The 26,900-nt window shown below is 39.6% G+C and overlaps 2 protein-coding genes across 6 annotated transcripts in view; one reads left to right on the top strand and one right to left on the bottom strand.

Annotated features, from left to right (window-relative positions):
- Positions 1 to 26,900, top strand: part of LOC136825784 (excitatory amino acid transporter 3-like) — a 525,422-nt gene that overhangs the window by 23,424 nt on the left and 475,098 nt on the right. The window lies entirely within an intron of this gene.
- Positions 1 to 26,900, bottom strand: part of LOC136825778 (uncharacterized) — a 27,041-nt gene extending 141 nt beyond the window's left edge. The window contains exons 1-4 of one of the 4 annotated variants that reach the window (XM_067082639.1): positions 26,693 to 26,873; positions 19,682 to 20,122; positions 8,311 to 8,769; positions 1 to 793 (exon numbers count right to left, since the gene is read on the bottom strand). The exon at positions 1 to 793 is cut by the window's left edge and continues 141 nt beyond it. In XM_067082639.1, coding sequence (XP_066938740.1) covers positions 354 to 793; positions 8,311 to 8,769; positions 19,682 to 20,122; positions 26,693 to 26,771 — 1,419 coding nt within the window. In that variant the 5' untranslated portion in view covers positions 26,772 to 26,873 and the 3' untranslated portion in view covers positions 1 to 353. Of the gene's footprint in view, positions 794 to 2,451; positions 4,006 to 8,310; positions 8,770 to 11,655; positions 11,801 to 14,700; positions 16,893 to 19,681; positions 20,123 to 26,692 lie in introns of those variants that run through there. The other 3 variants (XM_067082640.1, XR_010849455.1, XM_067082638.1) reach the window with 3 other exon arrangements.

Raw genomic sequence — 26,900 nt, 5'->3', positions numbered from 1 at the left:
ATTTATTTTCTAAATTTATAATTAGCTTTTTTGTTTCGCTTTTCGTTTAGTTTCTATTAAAAAAGTGTTAGTTTTCCTATATGTTTGTAGTCACGAGTTACACTTCAATGTTTTTTGTAAACTTAATTTTGATTCTGAAACTTTTTGACAAGTCAGAATTTTTTGTCTCACTTTTCGTTTATTTTCTTTATAAAAAAAATTTAGGCTTCCTCTAAGTTCTTAGTCAGGAGTTACATTTAAATGTTTTTGATGAACTTAATTTCAATTCTCTAAGTTTTCTTAGGCTTTGTTGATCTTGAATTCAGGCCAAACTTGTCTGTTGACAATGGAAGCAGTTAATACTTTTTGAGTTTTTACTTCTCCACTTCCTCGGTGGAGCAGACGCACTCTTCCTCAGGCAAGGGAGCCCCTTCCTTCTCCCGGGGCTCCCTCTCGTTTCCGTCGATGACGTCACCGCATTCCCGGCATCGGTCGCTGTCGCCCCTCGTAATCATCTCCCACTCTTCCTCCGTTTCCTCGCAGGGCGCCGCCCCCGAAACCGCCTCTTCGTTCTCGATGGGGTCTCCGCACTCCTGACACCTTCTGCTCAGGGCCTGGTCTTCTCCTTCGCCCTCCTCCTCCGCCTGTTCTTCCAACTTCTTGACCTCGGCGTTCCTCTTCTTCCTGCCGGTGCACCAGAAGATGGCGACGCCGATTAACAAGCCCAGCAGGACGAGAGCCACGATGGTGACCTTCGTGTTCGATTTCTCCGGCTCAGGAGCCACCGTTCCGGCAGTCTGTGCTACGCGTTGGGCTGGAAGAAAGTCGACGCCGTTAGTTCACGGGGTTGAAAGTTGCATTTGTTTTATTTTAACATCTGACGAACATTTTGTTTTATTGTTATGTGTGGAAGGAATGCTTTTCATACTTACTGAGAGGTACTTTATTTTGCAGGAATTTTTATATATCTATCTCATATATTTTATATATATGTATGTGGTATGTGTATGTATGTATTATACATACATGCGTATGTATACATACATATAAATATACACATATACACATACTTATATATATTTGGTATATAAAAATTCCTGCAATATATATATATATATATATATATATATATATATATATATATATATATATATATATATATATATATATATATATATATATATATATATATATATATATATATATATATGTATGTATATATCTGGGAGGAATTTTACATGTTTATGTATCTGGGAAACTTATTGTTCATGTATGTGGTGAATGATAAAAGTGGCAAAAGTTTGTTTTCTGCTAAAATGGAATAATGGTCACCGTTTTCATTTTGTAAAGAAGGGAATCAACATTACAGCGGATGTTTTAGTTTAGCTTCTTAAACTGAAACATAGATTAATGGAATCTTTAGGTTATCAGAAAACAGTACAAGATAATATTTGCATTGATAAAAAAGCACTTATAAAATAGAAGTATAATTATAAGTGTGATTAGTAAGATGTGATAGAAAAATAGTTTCTACACACAGTATTAATATGCATGTGAACACAGTGGATATTTACGTTACATTAATTCAACTATTAACCTATATATCAAAATGATATTGAAACTTAATAAGTTCATAGATGCACAAAGTAAATAAATAAAAAATGTTTGAGTACACAAGTCTCAGAATACCTTAAAGTAAAATCTCCATCTCCACAACTCTTTCAACACTATGATATAACTCAAGAGATTTGGGGCAGGCTAATCGATAAACCGTGATAATTATGATTGGTCAGAAGGTCATTTGTCCCCTATATATCATCGATGTTGGGTTTTAATTGCCAGTTGGACTGGCGACTTCCAATGGGTCGGTTGTACAAAGTGTTGAGAGGGTCCCCTGAATGTTACTTTCCGTTAGACAGCACATTTTTTTGTTATTTCCTCCTTGCTTATCTTTGTTTTATTTTTTATTTAAAGACCACTCCTTAGAGTCTTGTTTAGATAGATATTGAGAATTTAGTGTATTTAGCAGTCGTATTTTAGTAAGGTGTGATCTTAGCATGATTGAGTACCTTTGTTATCTAGAGATCTGATTGATTAACGTGATTCATTAGGTAGATGGAATCTCTCTCTCTCTCTCTCTCTCTCTCTCTCTCAATAACCTACAAAAGTAGATGTCACGCCAGCTTTAGTAGCCATAATCAGTCTCTCTCTCTCTCTCTCTCTCTCTCTCTCTCTCTCTCTCTCTCTCTCTCTCTCTCTCTCTCTCTCTCTCTCACACACACACACACACACACACACACACACACACACACACACACACACACGTTTATTCAACTTTTTGCATACTTGTGTAGATTGATTGAAAATTTGAGATGCACACCAAAATTGATTTGAGCCAAATATTCATCCCTGTAAGCTATACAGTAATACTGATTGTTTTGAAAAGTAGTTGGAATACTGAAACCAGCATTAGTCATTTTTTTTTATTAAAACATGAGGCAGGGAAGACGTTTGTTTGAAAAAAATCCTCTCTCCTTGTTTTAGAGTGATTTTCATATTCTATTTAGGCAGGTGAGGTTTCATCCCTTTCTGTAATCATGTGGTGTCTATTTTTGGAGGTCCCGGTACAGATTTTAATTTATTCCCTGGGTGTACATTTTGATTGTTTTGTGTGAAGACAATCCCCAGGTGAAGCAGAATCCTGTTTGGAAGTTTGCTCAGCTTCGGATAGGGTTTTCAAACAAAAGGATTTGTTGGACACTTAAGATATGATTTGAGTGTGGAATATGAAAGGTCCTCTTTAAGATTTTGAACGAAGTCTTCAGAACACATAAGTGGCCGTGTCGTTGATGAAGTTTTGTATTTGACCGTAGTCATGATAACGTTAATTAGTCTGGTCTTCGTATTGATGATGTTTTGGGTTTAACCGAAGCCTTGGCAGTATATTAATCCTGTGCGGTCATGTCTTGTGATTGATTGTAGAACATATGACATCTTGATCATTTCCGGTCCTGTTGTTGCTGAAGTTTGGTTGTTGATCGTAGCCTTGGTAACATACTGATCATTTCTGGTTTGTTGTTGCTGAAGTTTGGCTGTTGATCGTAGCCTTGGTAAAATACTGATTATATCTGGTCTGTTGTTGCTGAAGTTCGGTGGTTGATCGTAGCCTTGGTAAAATACTGATTATATCTGGTCTGTTGTTGCTGAAGTTTGGTGGTTGATCGTATCCTTGGTAAAACACTGATCATATCTGGTCTGTTGTTGCTGAAGTTTGGTGGTTGATCGTAGTCTTGGTAAAACACTGATCATTTCTGGTCTGTTGTTGCTGAAGTTTGGCTGTTGATCGTAGCCTTGGTAAAATACTGATTATATCTGGTCTGTTGTTGCTGAAGTTTGGTGGTTGATCGTAGCCTTGGTAAAATACTGATTATATCTGGTCTGTTGTTGCTGAAGTTTGGTGGTTGATCGTAGCCTTGGTAAAATACTGATTATATCTGGTCTGTTGTTGCTGAAGTTTGGTGGTTGATCGTAGTCTTGGTAAAACACTGATCATATCTGGTCTGTTGTTGCTGAAGTTTGGTGGTTGATCGTAGTCTTGGTAAAACACTGATCATTTCTGGTCTGTTGTTGCTGAAGTTTGGTGGTTGATCGTACCCTTGGTAAAACACTGATCATATCATTAGCGTTGATATTATAAGTCTTATCTGATCCAGGTGTCAGTGATGCTTTCTGTTTGACATTAAGCACGATAACACATTAATCATGTCTTAGGTCATAGCATTGGGGGAATTTCTGGTTCGACTGTAGCCTTGAAAGTTATATGTTAATTTAGTCTGGCCGCAGCACTGGCGTCATCCTTATTGCTTCTCCTCTTATTCCTCAGCCACTGGACGTTTCCCACTGCTATTACCCCCACCAGCAATAACACTCCTACAATGATAATTGGACTTGTTCTACCGTCATCCGTCCGGGGTTCCAGGGGCACCATGACTGACATTCTAGAATCCTTTGGTAATGCAGGGGCTGCTGTGAAAACAGAACAGTTTTAATTTGTTTATTTTTTAACCTTTTATATTCGGATGGGGCTTCTCTGCTCGTTTCGACTTGTCATTTCGTGGTGTTTCTGTCAAGTGTTTGTTTATTATTATTATTATTATTATTATTATTATTATTATTATTATTATTATTATTATTATTATTATTATTATTATTATTATTCAGAAGATGAACCCTATTCACGTGGAACAAGCCCTACAGGTGTCATTGACTTGAAATTCAAGCTTCCAAAGATTATTATTATTATTATTATTCTGTCCGCACTTTTTTCTGTCCGCACTTTTTCTGTCCGCCCTCAGATCTTAAAAATTACTGAGGCTAGAGGGCTGCAAATTGGTATGTTGATCATCCACCCTCCAATCATCAAACATACCAAATTGCAGCCCTCTGGCCTCAGTAGTTTTTATTTTATTTAAGGCTAAAGTTAGCCATAATCGTGCTTCTGGCAACGATAGAGGGTAGGCCACCACCGGGCAGCGGTTAAAGTTTCATGTGCCGCGGTTCATACAGCATTTTACCGAGACCACTGAAAGATCTATTTTCGGTGGTCTTGATTATGCGATGTACAGAAAACTCGATTCTTCGGCCATTTTTTTTTTTAGAAGTTCATTGGGATTTTCTAGTTACCTTCGTAAGAAACATAATGGTGTCTTCAACATTTCATGAGTTAGAATGCTCTTAGAAATGTTCGTTTATTATTATTATTATTATTATTATTATTATTATTTAAAAAATATCTCCATTTTTGTGCATGTAATATAGTTGAGATGTCTAAATTAAACGTTATATAGCTGGGAGCATTCGAAATTCTGGTCATCAGGGTTAAAATTTTTTTTTTTATTTTTGTACGTAATAGCAGTCGTAATTTTATTATACTTCTTTGTGTTGTAGACGTAGTGTTATGACAACCCAGTAAATCACCTTAGCTTTTATGTGGCATGCGAGTACTGCCTTTTGATAGTAGGATCGCCCAGCTGATTCTTTGGAGAGAGAGAGAGAGAGAGAGAGAGAGAGAGATTCAACAGTGCTCTCCGTTGCTTATCTATGTAGGTTAGTCCATGACGAATATCCCGGTAATCTTTCAGATTGCGTATGAATGATGAAGAATAATAATCGTAAAATACACTCTTCTAACCCTTATTAAGTTTTTCAGTCATGTATATTTACGCTGAAATTATCTAGCGTGTTGACATTAATATTTTATCTGTCGTATGTTTGTGCAAATCTTACCCGAACAGCACGCGAGCGCTGAAAATTCATTGGCCATAGCTTTGGCAACACCGCCCGTCACCCTATCAGCTGTTTATCTGTTGACGTGATCAGAATCCACCAGAGAAGGTCCCACACAATATTACAATTATATCAATCTGTCATCCTTATCACATTTTTTCAGGAAATCAGTGTTAGTCAAATGGGATTGAAGCACTGACTGCTTGTCTGTGAATGGTGATTTCAAATAAACAAAACACTGGCATTATTCTTAATGGAAATGTGTCCTCATTTATGAGGTGGTGTTTCTCTTTTAATGAAGTTAATGTCCTTAGTGAAATGATTAATGTTTGTTAACGAAGTTTTATATGTTAGTTTGTTTTTTGCATATAATCAGTAGTTCCTGGGACCCTTTATTCCTTACACCGTTAGACTGTGAAACGGCCTCCTTGGGGATTTCGTTCGCTTGGAACTTCCCAAGTTCAAGCGAAGATGCAATGCATTACTACCCTAATACAATTCTCCCTGGATTTTAATAACTTACATTTTTTTTTTATTAATTAGTTAATTAATTTTCTTTTTCTAATAAGTGATCTCCTCTTTCTGTATTTCCCAATACTACTGACAGTCTCTCTCTCTCTCTCTCTCTCTCTCTCTCTCTCTCTCTCTCTCTCGTTGTGTTCATGAATTCTATCTCATTTTAGTTGTGTTCACGAACTTACTGACTCTCTTTCTCTCTCCCTCTCTTTTCAGTTGTTTTCACGAACTCTCTCTCTCTCTCTCTCTCTCTCTCTCTCTCTCTCTCTCTCTCTCTCTCTCTCTCTCTCTCTCTTTGTCATACCCCCGTGACACTTGATAGTCAACCACTTCTAAGAAATTCGTTTGAAGGGGGTTATTTCCTTCAGTGAGATGCACTGTAGGGCTTACTAAAGGTTCTTTGCAGCGTGTCATCGGCCCCTAGCTACAACTTCTTTCATTCCTTTTACTGTACCTCTGTTCATATTCTCTGTCTTTCTTCGTGCTGTCCGCCTTCTCCTAAAAATGATTTCGGTGCAACTGCGAAGTTTTCCTCCTGTTACACCTTTCAGACCTTTCTGCTCTTAATTTCCTTTCCAGCGCTGAATGACCTCATAGGTCCCAGTGCTTGGCCCTTGGCCTAAACTGTATATTCCATTCCATTCTGTTCATATTTTGTTCGTATTGTTTTGAAGATGAAGCTGACTATCTCTTCGTTTTCATTCCCGTAGGGGGATAGTGACGTCAGTGCACCTCCAGCCATGGACAGTAGGTACTACTTAAGGTTCTTCGCAGCGTCCTTTCAGCCCCAAGCTGCAACCCCTTTCATTCCTTTTACCGTACCTCCTTTCATATTCTCCTCCTTCCATCTTACTTTCAACCCTCTCCTAACAATTAATTCATAGTGCAACTTGCAAGGTTTTCCTCCTGTTACACCTTTCAAACCTTCTACTCTTAATTTCCCTTTGAGCGCTGAATGACCTCATAGGTTCTACTGTGGTTGCCTTGTGAATAATTTGGTTACCTGTAAATGACATTGAAAACAGCAGCGTTTATATAATGAAGTATTTTTATGTCATATTTAGGGTAATTTCTCACCGTTCATCGTATTTCTTTCCTCAACAAATAAACAGAAATCTCAGTTTAAAAACTTTTTTCGAGGAATGACGTACGCGAAGGAACGGAGTGAAAACTGGATGTTACGACCAGTGGTTACAATTCTGTTTTTGGTTTTCATCAGGAATGGGAAAAGCAGGTGAAATGAGAATCTGAGTAAGAATGAAGTTTAAAACCAATCTTTCGTACTTGTCATTAGCCTCCACATGACTTGTTATCCCCATAGGGGCACTAGCGGATCCAGGGGGGTGTGGCACCTGGGCACGTGCCCCCCCCCCCATGAAAAATTAGGGCAAAATAATAATATTGAAGATTTAGATAATGACATAAACGAGAAATATAAAAAATAGGGAAAAATAAAAATTCTATTATAGAAATATATATACATATGTATGTATGTATGAATAATATGAAAATTGGCCCCTAGCTGCAACCCCTTTCACCCATTTTATCATACCTCCGTTCGTATTCTCTTTCTCCCTTTCCTCAACCCTGTCCTAACAGTTGTTTCAACATTATTCTCAGCGCTGAATGACCTCATAGGTCCCAACGCTAGGCCTTCGACCTAAAATTTTATATTCCAATTTCAGTCACCTTGGTATTGGAGGATCTACTCCCAGCCGTTGAAGTCTTATTTCCATTTGTTTGTTTATTTCCCTTTGTTTGTTTTTCTTCGAATGAAGTATCATTCAGTAGTGTGATTGTTTCTTTGTTTATGCCACTGTAGCCTGCGCCAATCGGGCCATTGCATTTACGACGCATGTTGAATGATTTTGTATCATTTCTCTTTAAATAAAAGTAGTTTCACTTGCACATTATTTGTCCTGGTCGGGATGTCGAACATCGTTTTAAAAAATGGAGATAAGTACTTGTTATAGATAAGTGATTTTTACTAGGGTAAAAAGAAAATTTTCATAGCATGACCCAGTGACTATTTTTCCTCCTCCTCCTCCTCCGATAACACTTTTCAAAGCACAGAAGGTCTACCTCTAGTGGAGGGGACTTTGGTTCCTAACGTTCTAATGTGTTCTTCTATTATTCACGTGGTTTTTGGGACTGTAAGAAATGAGATAGTGTGGAGTACTTTGTTTAGTAGCGTGTATAGTTTCTTAAGAATTTAGTTTTTTTTTTGCACAAAAATAATTGAAAAAAAATGTCACCTATGAAGAATTAGTAATAGATTTTGGGGCCAATTTTTTTTTTTGGACCAATTGAGATATCTGGCTCCGAAAAAGGCAGATCCCTTAATTTAGACTTAGCTTGTCAAGGTTGTAATACTCAGTGAAAAGAAATGGAGTGAAATCCCACGAAATCAGAATACGATACCTATCAGAGTTTGAAGATGAGATTTTTTTAAGAGTTATAAACCATCAAATTTGTGGCTAAACTGGAATTATCTGAATTACTCTTAAAAGACCCGCAGGCCCCTCCTACCTTTACCGCAGTTGAACGCCACCTGCAAGTCCTGTCCGTCGGGCACTCTGACGTACAGCTTCTTGAACGCTCGTGCGTTCAGCTTCTTGAAAACGACGCTGGAATCCTTGAGGGCGACCCTCACGCTTTCTCCAGCAGACACGTTGACGTACACCCAGTCCTGCAGCTGGAGGAGGTTGTTGAGTGCCCCTTGAGATTTGTGGCTGACGGTCTTCTGCCTGTCGCTGTGGACAGTCGTCGGCCAACTGCTGAGGGTGAAGGTCACGCTTGAACCTCCTTCCCGCAAGAGCTGCAGAGTCCCAACGTTCGCTCCCGTCTGGGACTCGAACTCCACGTCGATTTCCTGCCAGGGGTCACCTGCCGGGCTCTTCAAGGCCAAGGTCACCCGAGATTTGATCTCGACGGAGGGTGTCCAGGATTCTCCAGAGGACGTGCCGTTGAGTGTGTGGATCTGACAGCCTGTGAAAGGAAGATGTCTAGCAGTTTGCTTTTGGATGTATGAACTTGTTTATATTTTTGCAGACGGCAGGTCTGCAATTCGTTAGAGCAAGGACAATGTTGCATTAAATTATTATTATATATATTATTATTATTATTATTATTATTATTATTATTATTATTATTATTATTATTATTATTCAGAAGATGTATAAACTTGTTTATATTTTTGCAGACGGCAGTTCTGCAGTTCGTTAGAGCAAGGACAATGTTGCATTAAATTATTATTATTATTATTATTATTATTATTATTATTATTATTATTATTCAAAAGATGTATGAACTTGTTTATATTTTTGCAGACGGCAGTTCTGCAGTTCGTTAGAGCAAGGACAATGTCGCATTAGATTATTATTATTATCATCATCATTATCATCATCATCATTATTATTATTATTATTATTATTATTATTATTATTCAGAAGATGTATAAACTTGTTTATATTTTTGCAGACGGCAGTTCTTCAATTAGAGCAAGGACAATGTTAGATTAAATTATTATTATTATTATTATTATTATTATTATTATTATTATTATTATTATTATTATTATTATTTGTTTAAGATTAGGGTGAGATATCGTTGGTGGTCGGTGTGGTGAGAGCAAACGAGAGATGAAAACCACCGATAAGAAGATAAGTGAGAAGATAAGTTATCGTGTTACTCTTACCAAATTTTTTTTTCAAGGAAGTTGTTTTCTCAACGATGGAATAATTTACCGGCTTAAACAGATTGTTATGTTGTTTTTCGTGAAACAAAGAAGGCATAAAAGATGAAGGAAATTGTGTTGTTTCTGTGTACACCCTTAGCTACGCCGATAACCGTAGCTTTTGCGACGCCAGATTGCTTGAGCTAATGCAAGTCACACTGTCGTTGCAACAGAGGATATGAGTCGTTCTCTCTCTCTCTCTCTCTCTCTCTCTCTCTCTCTCTCTTTTTTTATAGGTACATTGTCCATGCTCTCTCTCTCTCTCTCTCTCTCTCTCTCTCTCTCTCTTCTCTCTCTCTCTCTCTCTCTCTCTCCTTTTTATAGGTACATCATCCATGCTTATGGTTGTTGAGTCTCTCTCTCTCTCTCTCTCTCTCTCTCTCTCTCTCTCTCTCTCTTATAGGTACATCATCCATGCTTATAATCGTTGGGTCTCTCTCTCTCTCTCTCTCTCTCTCTCTCTCTCTCTTTATAGGTACATCATCCATGCTTATGAAGTTCTAATTTTCAAAAGCTTTCGTGTGCAGGGTGAGTTCATCATCAGTATTTCCCTCCCCCCCTCTTCATATGCTATTTTAGAAGTTTGGAAGTTGGTTTTTTTACACTTCCTAACATTTTGTCACAGTATGAGTGATAGTTTGGAGCTTAAAATTTACCTTGTCAAGAAAACGTCTTAGAATGAAATGATGATGATGTTAATATGTGTTGTTTTATATATACTGTGTATATATATATATATATATATATATATATATATATATATATATATATATATATATATATATATATATATATATATATATATGTAATTTTAATAGCCACAATGCCCACTCTTAACTTCTCAATTCTTCGCGCTTTTTGGATGTGTATAACTACGAAGCCGTACATCCAGACGCAAGAAATTGAAAACTGTGATTGCCGGTCGCGGGACACGAACCCGCGTCGCCTTAACCACAAGGAGGTCACGTTGCCGACCTGACCACGTGGTCAGGTCGCCGGGTCAGGTCGGCAACGTGACCTCCTTGTGGTTAAGGCGACGCGGGTTCGTGTCCCGCGACCGGCAATCAGTCTTCAATATCTTGCGTCTGGATGTACGGCTTCGTAGTTACAAGCACATCCAAAAATGCGCGAAGAATTCGAGAAGTTAAAAGGGCATTGTGGCTATTAGAATTACATATGTGTCTGGTAAAAGTGACCAGTAGATTCTACACACACATATATATATATATATATATATATATATATATATATTATATATATATATAATTAGGCTGCATAATGAAATCATTCAGCTGTAGTTATCACTCAAATTCTGTATTTGTTTTCCAGCCGCATCTTCTGTAACTCATTTCAAATGAACACCATATTCTCTGGAAGCTTGAATTTTATGTCAGTGGTCCCTGTAGGCTTGTTTTCCATATGAAAAGGGGTTTTATCTTCCAAGTAATAATAATAATAATAATAATAATAATAATAATAATAATAATAATAATAATAATAATATTTAAAATCACTCTGGATTAGGTGTTACAAAAGTCAATTGTTCATTATTTACAGTCAAGAATTGGTTTACAGCGGTCCAAGTTTTTTTTTTTTCCTGCCAGTCAGATGTTCTCAGTGATGTTATTTCGACATCATTCATTAGCTTCAAAGAGTCTTTGACAGGTTTACAAAAATTTGAATTCTGAAATTATGTTCCGCTATATCGATTCAACAAGTCAGAAAACATGTCCGACCATTGAACAGTGATCATTTGTAGCCTAACCTTTCAGTACACCCGAAGGGTGGACGTCATGCGGTGCATTGTAGGCGTTGCATAAGGTTCTTCGCGGCGTTCCTTCGGCCTGTAGCTGCAACCCCTTTCGTTCATTTTACTATACCTCCGTTTATATGCTCTTTCTTTCATCTCACCTTTCACTCTTTTCTAATAATTGTTTCACAGTCCAACTGAGAGGTCTTACTCCTTTCAAACCTTCCTATTGCCAGTTTCCGTTTCTGGTATGAATGGCCTCAAAGGTCCCAGCGCTTGGCCTTTGGCTTAAATTTCGTATTCCATTCCGTCATTATACCAGTGACGTCTCCTCCCCCCCCCCCTTCCTCATCCCTCACAACAAACAACTGTTATAATTACAACTCACCCGTCGGTTCTTGACCTCCTACAACCCCAGAAAGCAGTATGGTGACCGCCATCGCCACCATCATCGTCACCATACGCGTCTTCGTCATCGTGAAGAGGAATTGGTCCAGTGGTACACAGTTGGTAAAAGCGACTACTGAAGGTACATCGCATGTACTCGAACCGCGCCGGGTATTACCGGGGAGGGGGGGGGGAAGATAAGGCGAGTCCTTTTTTTATCGGTCCCCGATAAAGCTTCTGGGCATTTTTATACCTCAAAATCATATTTACGATACCCCGCCTCGTTTGGTGTTTTCTTATCTCTGGGGGAAGGGGGGTTTTTGGTTGGGGGTGCGGTGCCTGGACCCGATTCATTACTTAAGGTTCTTTGCAGCGTCTCTTCCTTAGGTCCCTAGCTGCAAACCCTTTCATTCCTTTTACTGTACCTCCGTTCATATGCTCTTTCCCTCTCTCTCTCTCTCTCTCTTCCTTTTTACTTTCCAGCCTCTGCTATCAGTTGTTTCATAGCGCAACTGCGAGGTTTTCCTCCTGTTAAACTTTCAGTTTCTCTTTCAGCGCTGAATGACCTCACAGGTGCCATCGCTTGGCCTTTGGCCTAAATTCTGTATTCCATTCCATTCCATTTTGTGTCGGTGAAGTTCACACAAATTGACGTCTGCTGTGTACTTCTTGATGTATTTTAAAGGTTGAAATGTTGTTTTTACGCTGGTTCATGGTAGTAGTAGAAGGTATGTGATTGCAGTCGTCAAGGTTTCGACCCATATCGCCCTAAGAATTATTCTTGGAAAAATAAATTAGGCCTACGGAGGTTGAAGCTTTATATCGGTTTTTCTTAGGTACTATAATTTATTTTTTTTATTCCACATGGAATGTATGTATATAGTATATATATTTTATATATATGATAATATTTATATATATATGTATAAAAGCACGTTAAAACGAAGAAGAAGATTATATGTATATATTATATATATATCTACTGTATATATATGTATATATATAAATTTATATATATATATATATGTATGTATATATATATATATACAGTATATATATATATATATATATATATATATATATATATATATATATATATATATATATATATATATATATATATTACAAATATTACAGCTGTTCGCCCTCGTAACTTTTGATTGTAAAAATATCAGCCTGACTGAGACCGGGAAAAGACGTTGTCTATATAGGTGCTGTCTTCAGTTCAAACCTTAACGTCCGTTGGAGAACGGGATAGGTAAGTTAGGCCTTTTTACCCTATAGGAAAATTTCCTATCAGCCTTAAGAATAGGTGGTCCTAAGGTCCCTTTTTCCTTCCTACCTGTCTCTTGGCGAATGTTTTTTAACAAGAACGTGGACACTGTTTTTGACCTAGGCCGGTCAGGGAACTTCAGAGAGACTGGAGCATTCGGAGAGACCACATATCCGACGGGGCCTCTTCTCCTTTTCTTTGTCTATTATCCTATTAGTGAAGTGAAGAAGCAATTGCGAAGACCCCTGGCGGTGGTGGTGCGCTGCGTTCGTCCCTAAGGTAAAGTCGCTTTTGTTCAAAACTTCGCCCATTCTTTTATCTTTTTCTGTATTTCGCATTTCTTTGGTTCTCCTTCATCCCCACTTACTGTATATGTGTTTACGAAGTCTAGATTAAGCCTCATTATTATATTGTTAGCTTCAACCCCCGTTATTCCAGTAAAATACCTAGGATTTAGGTAAGCAAAATCAGGTTGAATCTCGATGCTTCGTATGCCTCGCGTCCGAATGTTTGGAAGAACCGTTGCGTTTAAAATCAAATTCATCTCAAATATTCTTTGTTAAGGTTAATAACCCTTAACTGGCGACCTTTGGCTAATTAACGTCTGTCTTTGAGGTTAACTTTGGCTTCAAGTGGCAGGTTACGTGTAATCTTGGTTTGCAGGGCCGTAAAAATTACATAAATTGAATAATACATGATCAACCAAGACCCTCACACGTAACAATATATATATATATATATATATATATATATATATATATATATATATATATATATATATATATATATGTTGTTGAACCAAATCACTCTCCAGGTATTCTCGTATTTTTAGTAGCCGCAGTGACTGTTCGATTTACATGAGTGTGAGTTCAAAAAGGGCAGGTTAACTTTGTAGAGTGTAGAATTTTGCTGAGGAAAGTACATTTCTTAACAGTTAAGAAACTTGCTTGGTAATATTTGTGGCTAGCTGAAGGGTCTGACTCTGGGAAACACAGGATATCTCCAGAAAGGTCGCTATAGGACTTCAGGCCTGGTATTGGGATAATGATCCTGACCATTATGTGAAATCTTATTGGGGTTATGATGTTTCAAAATGCAGCATTCTCGAGAGCTGAATTCACATTAGGAAAAAGTGCAAATGTTGTGAAAGATATACAAAATTAGGATACAACTCTTAGTATTAAATATTTTAGTGTAATGGGTTGTCCTTTGAGTGTTTCTGTTGAGGTAAATGACACTGTCTGAATAGTGAATAAATTTTGTGCGTGGTGTTTCTTTTATAGTTAGGGTATTCTTTATGAATGAGTCTTCAGTATAAGTATTGATAATAATAATATATCCTTTAGCTGGAGTAATCATTCCTTAAGAAATCTCTTAAGCTAATGCTCAAAAAAGTCTTGTTCTTCAATTTTAGCCTCAAACATCTCTGGAAGAGAAGCTGTTGAAGAACTTGAATTCCACAGAAATGGGAGATATGATCCTTTATATTTTGAACTTGTCATTTAGCTGCAGGTTCACTTACATCTTAGATTTGTATGAGAAATTTTCTTCATTTTGGTTCTAATAAAATTATGATTTCATAAAGGACATAAAAATGTTTGCAGTACAAGAGATGAACAGTTCCACGGTAGGATACTCATTCAGCCTCATGTTTAAAGTGTAAAATTCTTGAGTTTTCCTGTTGTTCTTCCCTCAAGAAAGACAATTATAATTTCAGACATTCGGCTCTTATCTGTAAAAACAGTTGATAACAGGTGTCATTGATGTCTGCAGTTGTGGTAATTTTTTTTTATTAAATAAAGTTGATTACAACAAATGAAGTCATTATGTACAGCAAAGTAACGGCAGCAACGTCCCATGATTTTATAAATAAATCGTTTGGAAAGCAGTTGTCATCATGTCTGTCAGTATTTTTCATGAGAGAAAGTTGAGACACTGTAAATCACTCTGATGCATCTGCAGGTAGTTAGGGTTGTACAGGAAATTCCTCGAGAGAGTTATAGAAGAACATTTCCAATTTTATATCGTTGCCACAAAATTTCAAGGGTGGTACCTTAATCCGGTTCAAGCCCCCAGGAATACATTCAAGGTTTGTGTCTTCCTCTGACTTAACATTAGTGTTTTCATCAGTTATTTAGGTCTCGGTATCCTCCTTTAGTTCTTGGTATTTAGTAAAATCAGAAATCCCATCAAGAGTTTTCTGTGTAATAGGCGTTGTATCCTGTGGGTGTTATTGTGTACATGATGTTGTTTTAATGTTATGCTGTCTGTAGAAGGACCCAAATCATTGGTCCTCTTATTCAGACATTTTTCTGCAAACGCTGCTTTTTAACGAAGTAGAACATTGCAGTGCTCTGCTCCATCATTCTTACTCTGGTCTTGTTGTAAATTCCCATTGAGGATTTTGTTGTTTCAACTTCAGGTAGCACAACCTGTATATCCGTTTTGCAAAACGTTGTTCCTTTCAGTTGAATTTTAGCTTGGTCATGGCTATTATGATCATGCTAAGTTTGCAGAATTACAAGTTTACAATAACTTTTCTTTTGTTACTGAAGTTATTCTGTTCTCCATTATACCTTGAATTTTTTTTGTCAAGTAATGGAATCACATCGTAATTTACAAATGATCTAACTTGTATTCCGAACTTTGGTCTCTTGGTTCCTCAGTTGAATTCTTGAGAATTGTTCTCCTCTTGCTAAATGTTACAAGTCATCGTAATCCTCTTCTGGAGAAGCCTCTTCTGTATCTGGAGTGTTAGTGGTGTTCTGTATTACTTGTCAACTAGTTGGGACTGTACCTTCAGTTTCACCCATATTTCTAATAAGTGTACGTGTTATTGGCTCCTCATGGACTGCCGTCTCTCCACAGTCACTGCCAGTGTTCTCTGGATGGTCGTTTTGTAGACTGCCCTGAATTGTTTGCGCTATTTGTGGAGGTGCTCTCATGTTGAGGATCTTGGCTGTTCCCCAGACAACCTTCAACATTTTTTCTTAGATCTTTTCCAGCTTTATGATTATCTTCTGTACCTTCATCCTAAATTTTTAATAAATCTAAAGCATCTGTTACATCATCAACTAAAGCATCGCTAGTACAGTCTTGTGTTTGTTCAGTACTCACTGGCGTTTCCTCAGGAATTGAGCTCACAAAGTTATTTTGACATTTCTCTTCCAATTTTAATAAATGAGTATCAGTAGTATGGTCTAGTACTTGTGCAGTACTCACTGGCATTTCCTCAGGAATTGAGTTCACAAAGTTATTTTGACAGTTCTCTTCCAATTTTAATGTAGGAGTATCAATAGTATGGTCTAGTACTTGTGCAGTACTCACTGGCGTTTCCTTGGGAATTGAGGCCACAAATTTATTTTTACAGTTCCCTTCCAATTTTGGTGTAGGGGTTTGTTTTGGTAAGATTTGGCTCTCAAGATCTTGCCGTTGGGAATCACTGACTGCTTGGACAGTGTTGTTTGAAGTTTGTGGCTCTTGATTCTCGTTCAAGCCCTCAGAAATACATTCAGGGTTTGTGTCTTCCTTAGACGTATCATTGGTCTCTTCTTTGGTGATATGGGTCTCAGTATCTTCCTTTAGTTCTTGGCATTCAGTAGGTAAATTCGAGTCTGGTGTTGTCTTATCAATATCTTCCTGTACTTCTTGGCATTTAGTATCCGGGTCTGGCGGTGTCTTTAAATTTTGAGAATTTTCAGACACAAGAACTTGGTTTTCACCATCTATACCATCTTCTTGTGTATCTTTAGCACTACTTTTGGTGTGTAAACGTTTCTTCTTCCTCCAGAAGTAACATCCTGTACTTGCTGCAGCTACCACTAACAGGAAAAGTATAATGATTGTCACTGCCCCTGACGTTATCCCTGCTTCTGCTTCTGTTGTCGAAGGTGGCAGTAATGCTGAGAGATCATCGGAAGTCACTGTCTCTGGTGGAGGTGGGTCATTGTGGATGCTCGTCCCTCCTGTGAAGAAAGAGTGGGTCAAGCCTGACTCAGAATTGGCATATGCTAAGAGATTATATGTATGGTCTAATTGTTTCATTATTCACATGCAGTCTTTGCGTGTTGATTGTCTGGAAGGTTTTTCATATGTGTATTTTGAAATTTCATTTTTCATTTGTTTGTATTGAATAAAAAACTCATTAATCATACGATAGGGTACTGTGTAAGCCTAGAGCATTGGGTTATGTCAGTGAGAAGTGAGGTAGCATTGGTCTTCAGCGACTATTTTACTTCTCATAAGAATTCTGTCCATATTTACGACCTTACCATGCAATTACTTGGACTTGACTATCTCTTACTGCAGTTTATGGATTTCTTGTGCTACATCTTTAACCTGTGCTTCAGTTTTCTTATTCAATTGCTGATATTTCTTGTTTGATGTCAGAACTGTGACACTCTCTATAGTTATGGAGATTTTTTCATAGCTCTTGTCTAGTTGCATACCAGATGTTAAAGTTTAATTAATTTTTTTTTCTAATTTTAGTTTTGCTTATGTTTGAAATTTACTACAAGAACGTTAAAGTAGGCTACTTACTTAATTGAATAAGTCTATTTATAATAAGAACTTTCATGCATTTTATATAGTGAGTATACATACATACAGATATATATGTATGTACAGTAAACCCCCCATATTCGCGTTCTCACGATTTGCGGACTCACGCACTTGCGGGTTTCTTTGTGGAACATATCTACCCATTATTTGCGGAAAATTCGCCCTTTCACTGTATTATTCACTGAGAAATGTTCACTAATTACTGTATTTCCATATAATTTTCATGAATAAATGCACTTTTTGTGATAAAACTTTTTAAAATACTCAGGTATAAGCATTTTTACAGGTTTTTTCCTTGTGTTTAAACTATCAGAAGGGGCAGTTCTAAGTGTTTTTAGAGGGGTTTTAAGTATTTGCGGATTTTAGCTATTCGCAGGGGCTGTGGTACACATCCCTGTGAATACGCGGGGTTCACTGTATAGTTGTATGTATCCACACACACACACACACACACACACACATGCTGGGATGGGTGACCACTTAGAAAAATCAGATGCCTTCAACACATGAGCCCTCTGAACATTTATGAGCATGGCGTGGGGCTAGCAAGCTCATCACATAAATAATAGGCTGAAACAGGAATGATAATACTATCTGACGCCACCTTCACTAAGGGAGAAAAAAGGTGTATGTTGTGAAAAAAATATAGGCCAGCATTTTCTGCTGTACACACTCCGTTACCGTGACAAAAAGAATTTAGGCTTCTGTCCTTCCATCCAAACCTTCTGCAGAAATACTGCTACCTTCCTTGCTTCTCTTACACTGGTATCCACCTCATTCTTCAGTCTAGTATCATCTTAAATAACTCTATGAAACAACCACCTCTGTTCTTCCTTGCTGACTGAAAAACTTCCAGTAAATCTGGTGACCATATTAGTGCTAGTATTCATTTTGAACTTTCTCTACTTTCAATCATCAAAGCCTTTGAAATCTTTTCATGGGCCTCTGCAGCTTCAGTTTACCATCACCAAATAATTGCATCATCAGCAGATATGAATCACTCCACGCTTCATTCATAACCTCCTTATCTTACAACTTTGCATCCATATAACTTGTCCTTTCTTAATTTTTGCATCAACGCTTCCGGGGAACAGCTTTGGAAACAATGCACCCTTGTATCAGTCCAATTTGTACTTCTTACAAGTCACTCTACCTTCTGCACTTTCTAACTGGCACTTTGATTGTAGTGATAAAACGTTATATCCCATCACTTCAAATTACCTCCACACCATGCATCCTCACCACCCCTATATCGCATCTCGCAGTTTCTCTTTGCTATCTTCAATCATCTCTGTGTCTTCGAACTTCACCCCCTTCCTTACTCCTTTCGCAATCCGTCTTCTTATTCTACAAAGTTTTGCATACTCCTCTAATCCATATGTTCATCTTTCCATCCATAAAGCTAATAAACAGCCTAGGAGACTTGAGACACCCTTTTCTTGGACTGACTTTTGCACCCAGTCAGTCATTTTCTTGCCAGTTCATTTTCAGTACCTTTGATGTAGCATCTCTGTCCATTATGTTGGCATAAGACTTTTCTAGGTCAGTGTAATGCATATACAGCTTTTCACTTGACTCTCAGATCTGTCACGCAGCTGTTTCATAATACCCACTTGATCCTGGCATCCTCTTACTTTCATCACTAATCATGTAATACGTCCTGTATTTTCAATTTAATTTTGCCATACACCTTCTCATGTTTGCTAAGTAATACCATGCCCCAGTAATGACTACAGACACCTACCTATATTACCTTTTCATCTATACTGAGGAGCAATCACTCAATTCATCCATTCCTTTGGAACTGTTACTTATTTAATCATGCTTTGCATACTGTGATTAACCACTCCATCCATGCTATCACTGTTGTCACTACTGGCTCCAGTAGTTAATAGGCCACTTTGACATTATCCACCCAATTCTTTCATGTGCAATTACAAAACCTACAGAATTTGGTGACCACTTACTCTCTCTGAAGAATTTGATATGACCCTGTTTACTTTAGTAGTGAATTTTATATCTGGTGGTCATTAGACTTTTGTGGTGGAAGTCACAGTGGAGGTGATGTTGTATTTGACTATGGTTTAAATAGTATATTTTTGTTGATCACCCCTTCCCTAGGTAACCAAACCCATTTGTCTGTATTAACACTCAAGAGTTGCTTTTCTGGGCCTAAGAAAATGTTTTGAATTACCTCTTTTGCACCCGAATCCAACGCGGATGTACTGATGTGCGGGCACGTAAGCGTAGACGAACTTGAATGGCTCTGTGTTGACCGTGAAGGTCTTTTCAATGGTCTTGCCCACTGTAACATGCAAGGTGTTGTTTGAACGTCGCAGAGCGATAGTTGTCCATCGAACAAACAGGTTTTCGGCCTGTGCTGGTGTCTGTAGCTCTTCGCGCTGAGAGCTCGATTCACTCGAGGCCCAATTGCGTAAGGTTATGTCAGTAGCATTACCCCTTTTCCTCATCTGGAGGTAACCTGTAGGTTGTTCGTCTTCAGACTCGAAGACGAGGCGAAACTCTTTCCAGTCGCGATCTCTGGTCTGTACTGTCGCTTCAATGGCATCCTGGAATGCGTGGGTACTGGACCAGTGTTCGTCATCTGGCTTTCCAAGAATAACGATGTCACATCCTAAAAAGAGAGCAATAATTAGTAAAGCCTTTGTTAAACGAGGAACCAGTAGAGGTTATGCCATATATGTCAGTATTTTGATAAAACTCATTATTTAGAATCTTTCTTGCTAATGTTTGTCAGAATAGGTAGTCACTCATTATGGCAATGTCATTTGCGTTATTCTGTACCTACGATGTTCTGGATAAAGCATTAAGCTTTAATACACTTTGAGATAAATATTTTTGATGGCTAAGGGCATTCTGTAATAAATTTTAGTACCAAATATTTTGTTTTTCAGAAGTCAGGTGTTATTTTATGAGACTGCGTGCATGCATATGTAGATAACATAAACTTGGATTTATATATCTACATGTACTCATGTTCGCTGCTGGGGTAATTTTTTTTCTTGTATAAGTGATTGCCTGTATGCACATACATTTTTATTCTTTACATCCAAAACCAGAATGGATAACATCCCACAAGGGGACAGGTGAGAACCAAGTTTAATTCATTGCTTCAGACTTATTTGTCTGACTGACATTCATTGTAATCTTTCCACCAGTCTTCAGAATAGGGAGATTTAATACTTCTAGTCTGTCTCTTTTATCTAAAGTTTTCCTTGCCCAGGTTGGGGATGCAGTTCAGTTGGACCATATTTTATTTGTTTGTTTATCTGTTGACTCATATTTGTGCTATTAATGTGCTTTTTATTGTAAACCCGTATAAGTTGTTTAGCTAATTTTAGGCCTTGTCTGCGCAAAGGACCATTATGGTAGTGTATGGACCGTAGTTGTTATGGGTTAGCCAAATTGGGGGATTCATGATATAGATCACTACTGTAACATTTGAATCTCATTTGCCATAATGAACATGGGCGTCTTCCCTTCATTACTGCAAGTAATGTTTTAGAAATTGCTTTTTAAAGTTTCTGCTCCATGGTCCTCAACCCAATGATGCGTGGTGGACGTTGTTCTGTTCGTCCAGCATGCCAGCATAATTATTGCCCTCATCATCCAGCATGTCACCATGAATATTGACCTTGTCCGACATCTCACCATAAACATTGTCCCCATTGTCCAGCTTGCCACCATACACATTATCTTCTTCGTGCAACAAGCCACTTTAAACTTTGACCTCTTCTTCCAACAGGCCACCATAATGACTGACCTCTTCTTCTAACAGGCCACCATGAAAACTGACATCTTCTTCCAACAGACCACCATAATGACTGACCTCTTCTTCCAACAGGCCACAATAATGACTGACCTCTTCTTCCAACAGGCCACCATAATGACTGACCTCTTCTTCCAACAGGCCACAATAATGACTGACCTCTTCTTCCAACAGGCCACCATAATGACTGACCTCTTCTTCCAACAGGCCACCAGGCCACCATAATGACAATGACTGACCTCTTCTTCCAACAGGCCGCCATAATGACTGACCTCTTCTTCCAACAGGCCACCATAATGACCTCTTCTTCCAACAGGCCACCATAATGACTGACCTGACCTCTTCTTCCAACAGGCCACCATAATGACTGACCTCTTCTTCCAACAGGCCACAATAATGACTGACCTCTTCTTCCAACAGGCCACCATAATGACTGACCTCTTCTTCCAACAGGCCACCAATAATGACAATGACCTCTTCTTCCAACAGGCCACAATAACCATAATGACTGACCTCTTCTTCCAACAGGCCACAATGCCACCAAGAGGCCACCACCTGACCTCTTCTTCCAAGAGCCACCATAATGACTGACCTCTTCTTCCAACAGGCCGCCATAATGACTGACCTCTTATTCCAACAGGCCACTGACTCTTCCAACAGGCCGCCATAATGACTGACCTCTTCTTCCAACAGGCCACCATAATGACTGACCTCTTCTTCCCAGCAGGCCACAACAATGACTGACCTCTTCTTCCAACAGGCCACAATAATGACAGGCCACCATGACCTCTTCTTCCAACAGGCCACATAATGAATGACCCTGAACAATGACTGACCTCTTCTTCCAGCAGGCCACAACAATGACTGACCTCTTCTTCCAACAGGCCACCATAATGACTGACCTCTTCTTCCAACAGGCCACCATAATGACCTGACCTCTTCTTCCCAACAGGCCACAATAATGACCTGACCTCTTCTTCCAGCAGGCCACAACAATGACTGACCTGGAGCAGGCCACAACAATGACCTCTTCTTCCAGCAGGCCACAACAATGACTGACCTCTTCTTCCAACAGGCCACCATAATGACTGACCTCTTCTTCCAACAGGCCACCATAATGACTGACCTCTTCTTCCAACAGGCCACAACAATGACTGACCTCTTCTTCCAACAGGCCACCATAATGACTTACCTCTTCTTCCAGCAGGCCTCTTCTTCCAACAACAAATGACTGACCTCTTCTTCCAACAGGCCACAATAATGACTGACCTCTTCTTGACCAACAGGCCACAATAATGACTGACCTCTTCTTCCAGCAGGCCACAACAACAGGCCACCACTGACCTCTTCTTCCAGCAGGCCACAACAATGACTGACCTCTTCTTCCAACAGGCCACCATAATGACTGACCTCTTCTTCCAACAGGACGCCATAATGACTGACCTCTTCTTCCAACAGGCCGCCATAATGACTGACCTCTTCTTCCAACAGGCCACCATAATGACTGACCTCTTCCAACAGGCCACCATAATGACTGACCTCTTCTTCCAACAGGCCGCGATAATGACTGACCTCTTCTTCCAACAGGCCGCCATAATGACTGACCTCTTCTTCCAACAGGCCACCATAATGACTGACCTCTTCTTCCAACAGGCCACCATAATGACTGACCTCTTCTTCTAACAGGCCACAACAATGACTGACCTCTTCTTCCAACAGGCCACCATAATGACTGACCTCTTCTTCCAGCAGGCCACAACAATGACTGACCTCTTCTTCCAACAGGCCACAATAATGACTGACCTCTTCTTCCAACAGGCCACTATAATGACTGACCTCTTCTTCCAGCAGGCCACAACAATGACTGACCTCTTCTTCCAGCAGGCCACAACAATGACTGACCTCTTCTTCCAACAGGCCGCCATAATGACTGACCTCTTCTTCCAACAGGCCACCATAATGACTGACCTCTTCTTCCAACAGGCCGCCATAATGACTGACCTCTTCTTCCAACAGGCCACCATAATGACTGACCTCTTCCAACAGGCCGCCATAATGACTGACCTCTTCTTCCAACAGGCCGCCATAATGACTGACCTCTTCTTCCAACAGGCCGCCATAATGACTGACCTCTTCTTCCAACAGGCCACCATAATGACTGACCTCTTCTTCCAACAGGCCATAATAATGACTGACCTCTTCTTCCAGCAGGCCACAACAATGACTGACCTCTTCTTCCAACAGGCCACCATAATGACTGACCTCTTCTTCCAACAGGCCGCCATAATGACTGACCTCTTCTTCCAACAGGCCGCCATAATGACTGACCTCTTCTTCCAACAGGCCACCATAATGACTGACCTCTTCTTCCAGCAGGCCACAACAATGACTGACCTCTTCTTCCAACCTCTTCTTCCAGCAGACTGACCTCTTCTTCCAACAGGCCACAATAATGACTGACCTCTTCTTCCAACAGGCCACAATAATGACTGACCTCTTCTTCCAACAGGCCACAACAATGACTGACCTCTTCTTCCAACAGGCCACCATAATGACTGACCTCTTCTTCCAACAGGCCACCATAATGACTGACCTCTTCTTCCAACAGGCCACAATAATGACTGACCTCTTCTTCCAGCAGGCCACAACAATGACTGACCTCTTCTTCAACTTCTTCCCAGCAGGCCACAACAATGACTGACCTCTTCTTCCAACAGGCCACCATAATGACCTCTTCTTCCAACACCTCTTCTTCCAACAGGCCACCATAATGACTGACCTCTTCTTCCAACAGGCCACAACAATGACTGACCTCTTCTTCCAACAGGCCACCATAATGACTGACCTCTTCTTCCAGCAGGCCACAACAGTGACTGACCTCTTCTTCCAACAGGCCACAATAATGACTGACCTCTTCTTCCAACAGGCCACAATAATGACTGACCTCTTCTTCCAGCAGGCCACAACAATGACTGACCTCTTCTTCCAGCAGGCCACAACAATGACTGACCTCTTCTTCCAACAGGCCACCATAATGACTGACCTCTTCTTCCAACAGGCCGCCATAATGACTGACCTCTTCTTCCAACAGGACGCCATAATGACTGACTCTTCTTCCAACAGGCCACCATAATGACTGACCTCTTCTTCCAACAGGCCACCCATAATGACTGACCTCTTCCAACAGGCCGCCATAATGACTGACCTCTTTTTCCAACAGGCCACCATAATGACTGACCTCTTCTTCCAACAGGCCGCCATAATGACTGACCTCTTCTTCCAACAGGCCACCATAATGACTGACCTCTTCTTCCAACAGGCCGCCATAATGACTGACCTCTTCTTCCAACAGGCCACAATTCTTCTTCCAACAGGCCACAACAATGACTGACCTCTTCTTCCAACAGGCCACCCACCATAATGACTGGCCTCTTCTTCTTCCAGCAGGCCACAACAATGACTGACCTCTTCTTCCAACAGGCCACAATAAACAGGCCCACCATAATGACTGACCTCTTCTTCCAACAGGCCAACAGGCCACCATAATGACTCTTCTTCCAGACAACAGTGACTCTTCTTCCAGGCCAGAGCCTCAACAATGACTGACCTCTTCTTCCAACAGGCCACCAGGCCACAACAATGACCTCTTCTTCCAACAGGCCGCCATAATGACTGACCTCTTCTTCCAGCAGGCCGCCAACAGGACGCCATAATGACTGACCTCTTCTTCCAACAGGCCACCATAATGACTGACCTCTTCCAACAGGCCGCCATAATGACTGACCTCTTCTTCCAACAACAGGCCGCCATAATGACTGACCTCTTCTTCCAACAGGCCACAACAATGACTGCCAGAATGACTGACCTCTTCTTCCAACAGGCCACCATAATGACTGACCTCTTGACCTCTTCTTCCAACAGGCCGCCATGACTGACCTTCTTCCAACAGGCCGCCATAATGACTGACTTCTTCCAACAGGCCCTCTTCTTCCAACAGGCCAATGACCTTCCAGCAGGCCACCATGACTGACCTCTTCTTCCAACAGGCCGCCATAATGACTGACCTCTTCTTCCAACAGGTCACCATAATGACTGACCTCTTCTTCCAACAAACCACCATAAACACTTTCCCACTGTCCATTCAACATGCCACCATAAACACTTTCCCCTCTGACTGTTCAACATGCCACTATAAACAGTGTCCTTTTCATCCAACAAGCCACCATAAAATTTGTCACCATTGTCTACGCCACCATAAACATTGCCCTCATTGTCCAAAATGCCACCATAAACCTTATCCTTTTCATCCAACAAGCCAGCATAAAATTGGTCACCCATTGTCCATTGTAGCACCATAAACACTGCCCTCTTTTTCCAGTATGCCACCATAAACAATGTCCATTTCATCCAACAACCCACCATAAACTTGGTCACCAGTGTCCAACGTGGCATCGTAAATATTGTCCTCTTTACCCAGCAAGTCACCATAAAATTGGTCACCCATTGTCGAGCACGCCACCATAAGCATTGTCCCCGCCGTCCTACCTGTCACCATCAACGGTCGCTATCGCCTGCGTCTTGTTATCAACCTACACGTTTTGGAATTTGACATCTGCTTTTGTGTTCATCGATCTTTATAGACTTTCGACTTTCAAGATGCTATTGTATGGGATGAACTATTATTTAAAATTACGTTATTATACAAAAGCTTATGTCATTGGTCTCCGAATAAAGTTCTGAGGTTTGGAGTTTAGGGTAATAAGAATCCTTAATTGAATAACATTTCAAGGTTAATTGTTATTTGTTTTGAATCGTTCACTAGTTAACCCGAGGGCTTTTTGTGGCACATCAGTTTTTCAATTCTTTTCACATTGTGTGTTTTCCGAGTTGAAAATGTTTAATATTTTTTAGTTTTCTGTAAAAGAAAACGATTGAGTTGGCTTTGTCTGTCCGTCTGCACTTTCTCTACAGAATGGTGCACACACACGCACACACACACACACACACACATATATATATATATATATATATATATATATATATATATATATATATATATATGTATATATATATATATATATATATATATATATATATATATATATATTTATATATATATTATATATATATATAGACCTCATAGGTCCCAGCGCCTGGTCTTCGGCCTATATAGTATATTCTTCTTATTCTTCTTCTTCTTCTGTCAGAAGAAGAAAGAATTCATATTACACCTAAGCTTACCTTGACATTATCGTGTTCGTGAGTCGTTCATTTGAGGAAAGTGGTTTCTTCCACCTTTATTCCTCTCACACGTAACTAGTCTTTGGGATGAAGCTGCTAGCCTTACGCCCTTCTCCGCACAGGGGGCGATAGTCCCACTTAGTATTCAACTATGCATCAAACTATGTATCTTACCGGTCGGGGCATGTGTGTACAAGCCGGTAACAGCAACGGCGACACGGAGTACCAGGACCACAGACGCTATTAGTATCATCTCTCGATTTCGTATGAATAATGTCGTCTTTGTAGCGAGTCCTCGTCACTGCAGCGTGAATGGTGAATGACTGATGATGTGTGAAGGGTTATACACCACACTGAGACACCTATTGGGAAACTGGCTTTC

Source organism: Macrobrachium rosenbergii, chromosome 39 (assembly GCF_040412425.1).
Source record: "Macrobrachium rosenbergii isolate ZJJX-2024 chromosome 39, ASM4041242v1, whole genome shotgun sequence".
NCBI classification, from domain to species: Eukaryota; Metazoa; Arthropoda; class Malacostraca; order Decapoda; family Palaemonidae; genus Macrobrachium; species Macrobrachium rosenbergii.
The sequence above is the reverse complement of the archived record's forward strand: the minus strand, read 5'-3'. Positions and strand labels throughout refer to the sequence as shown.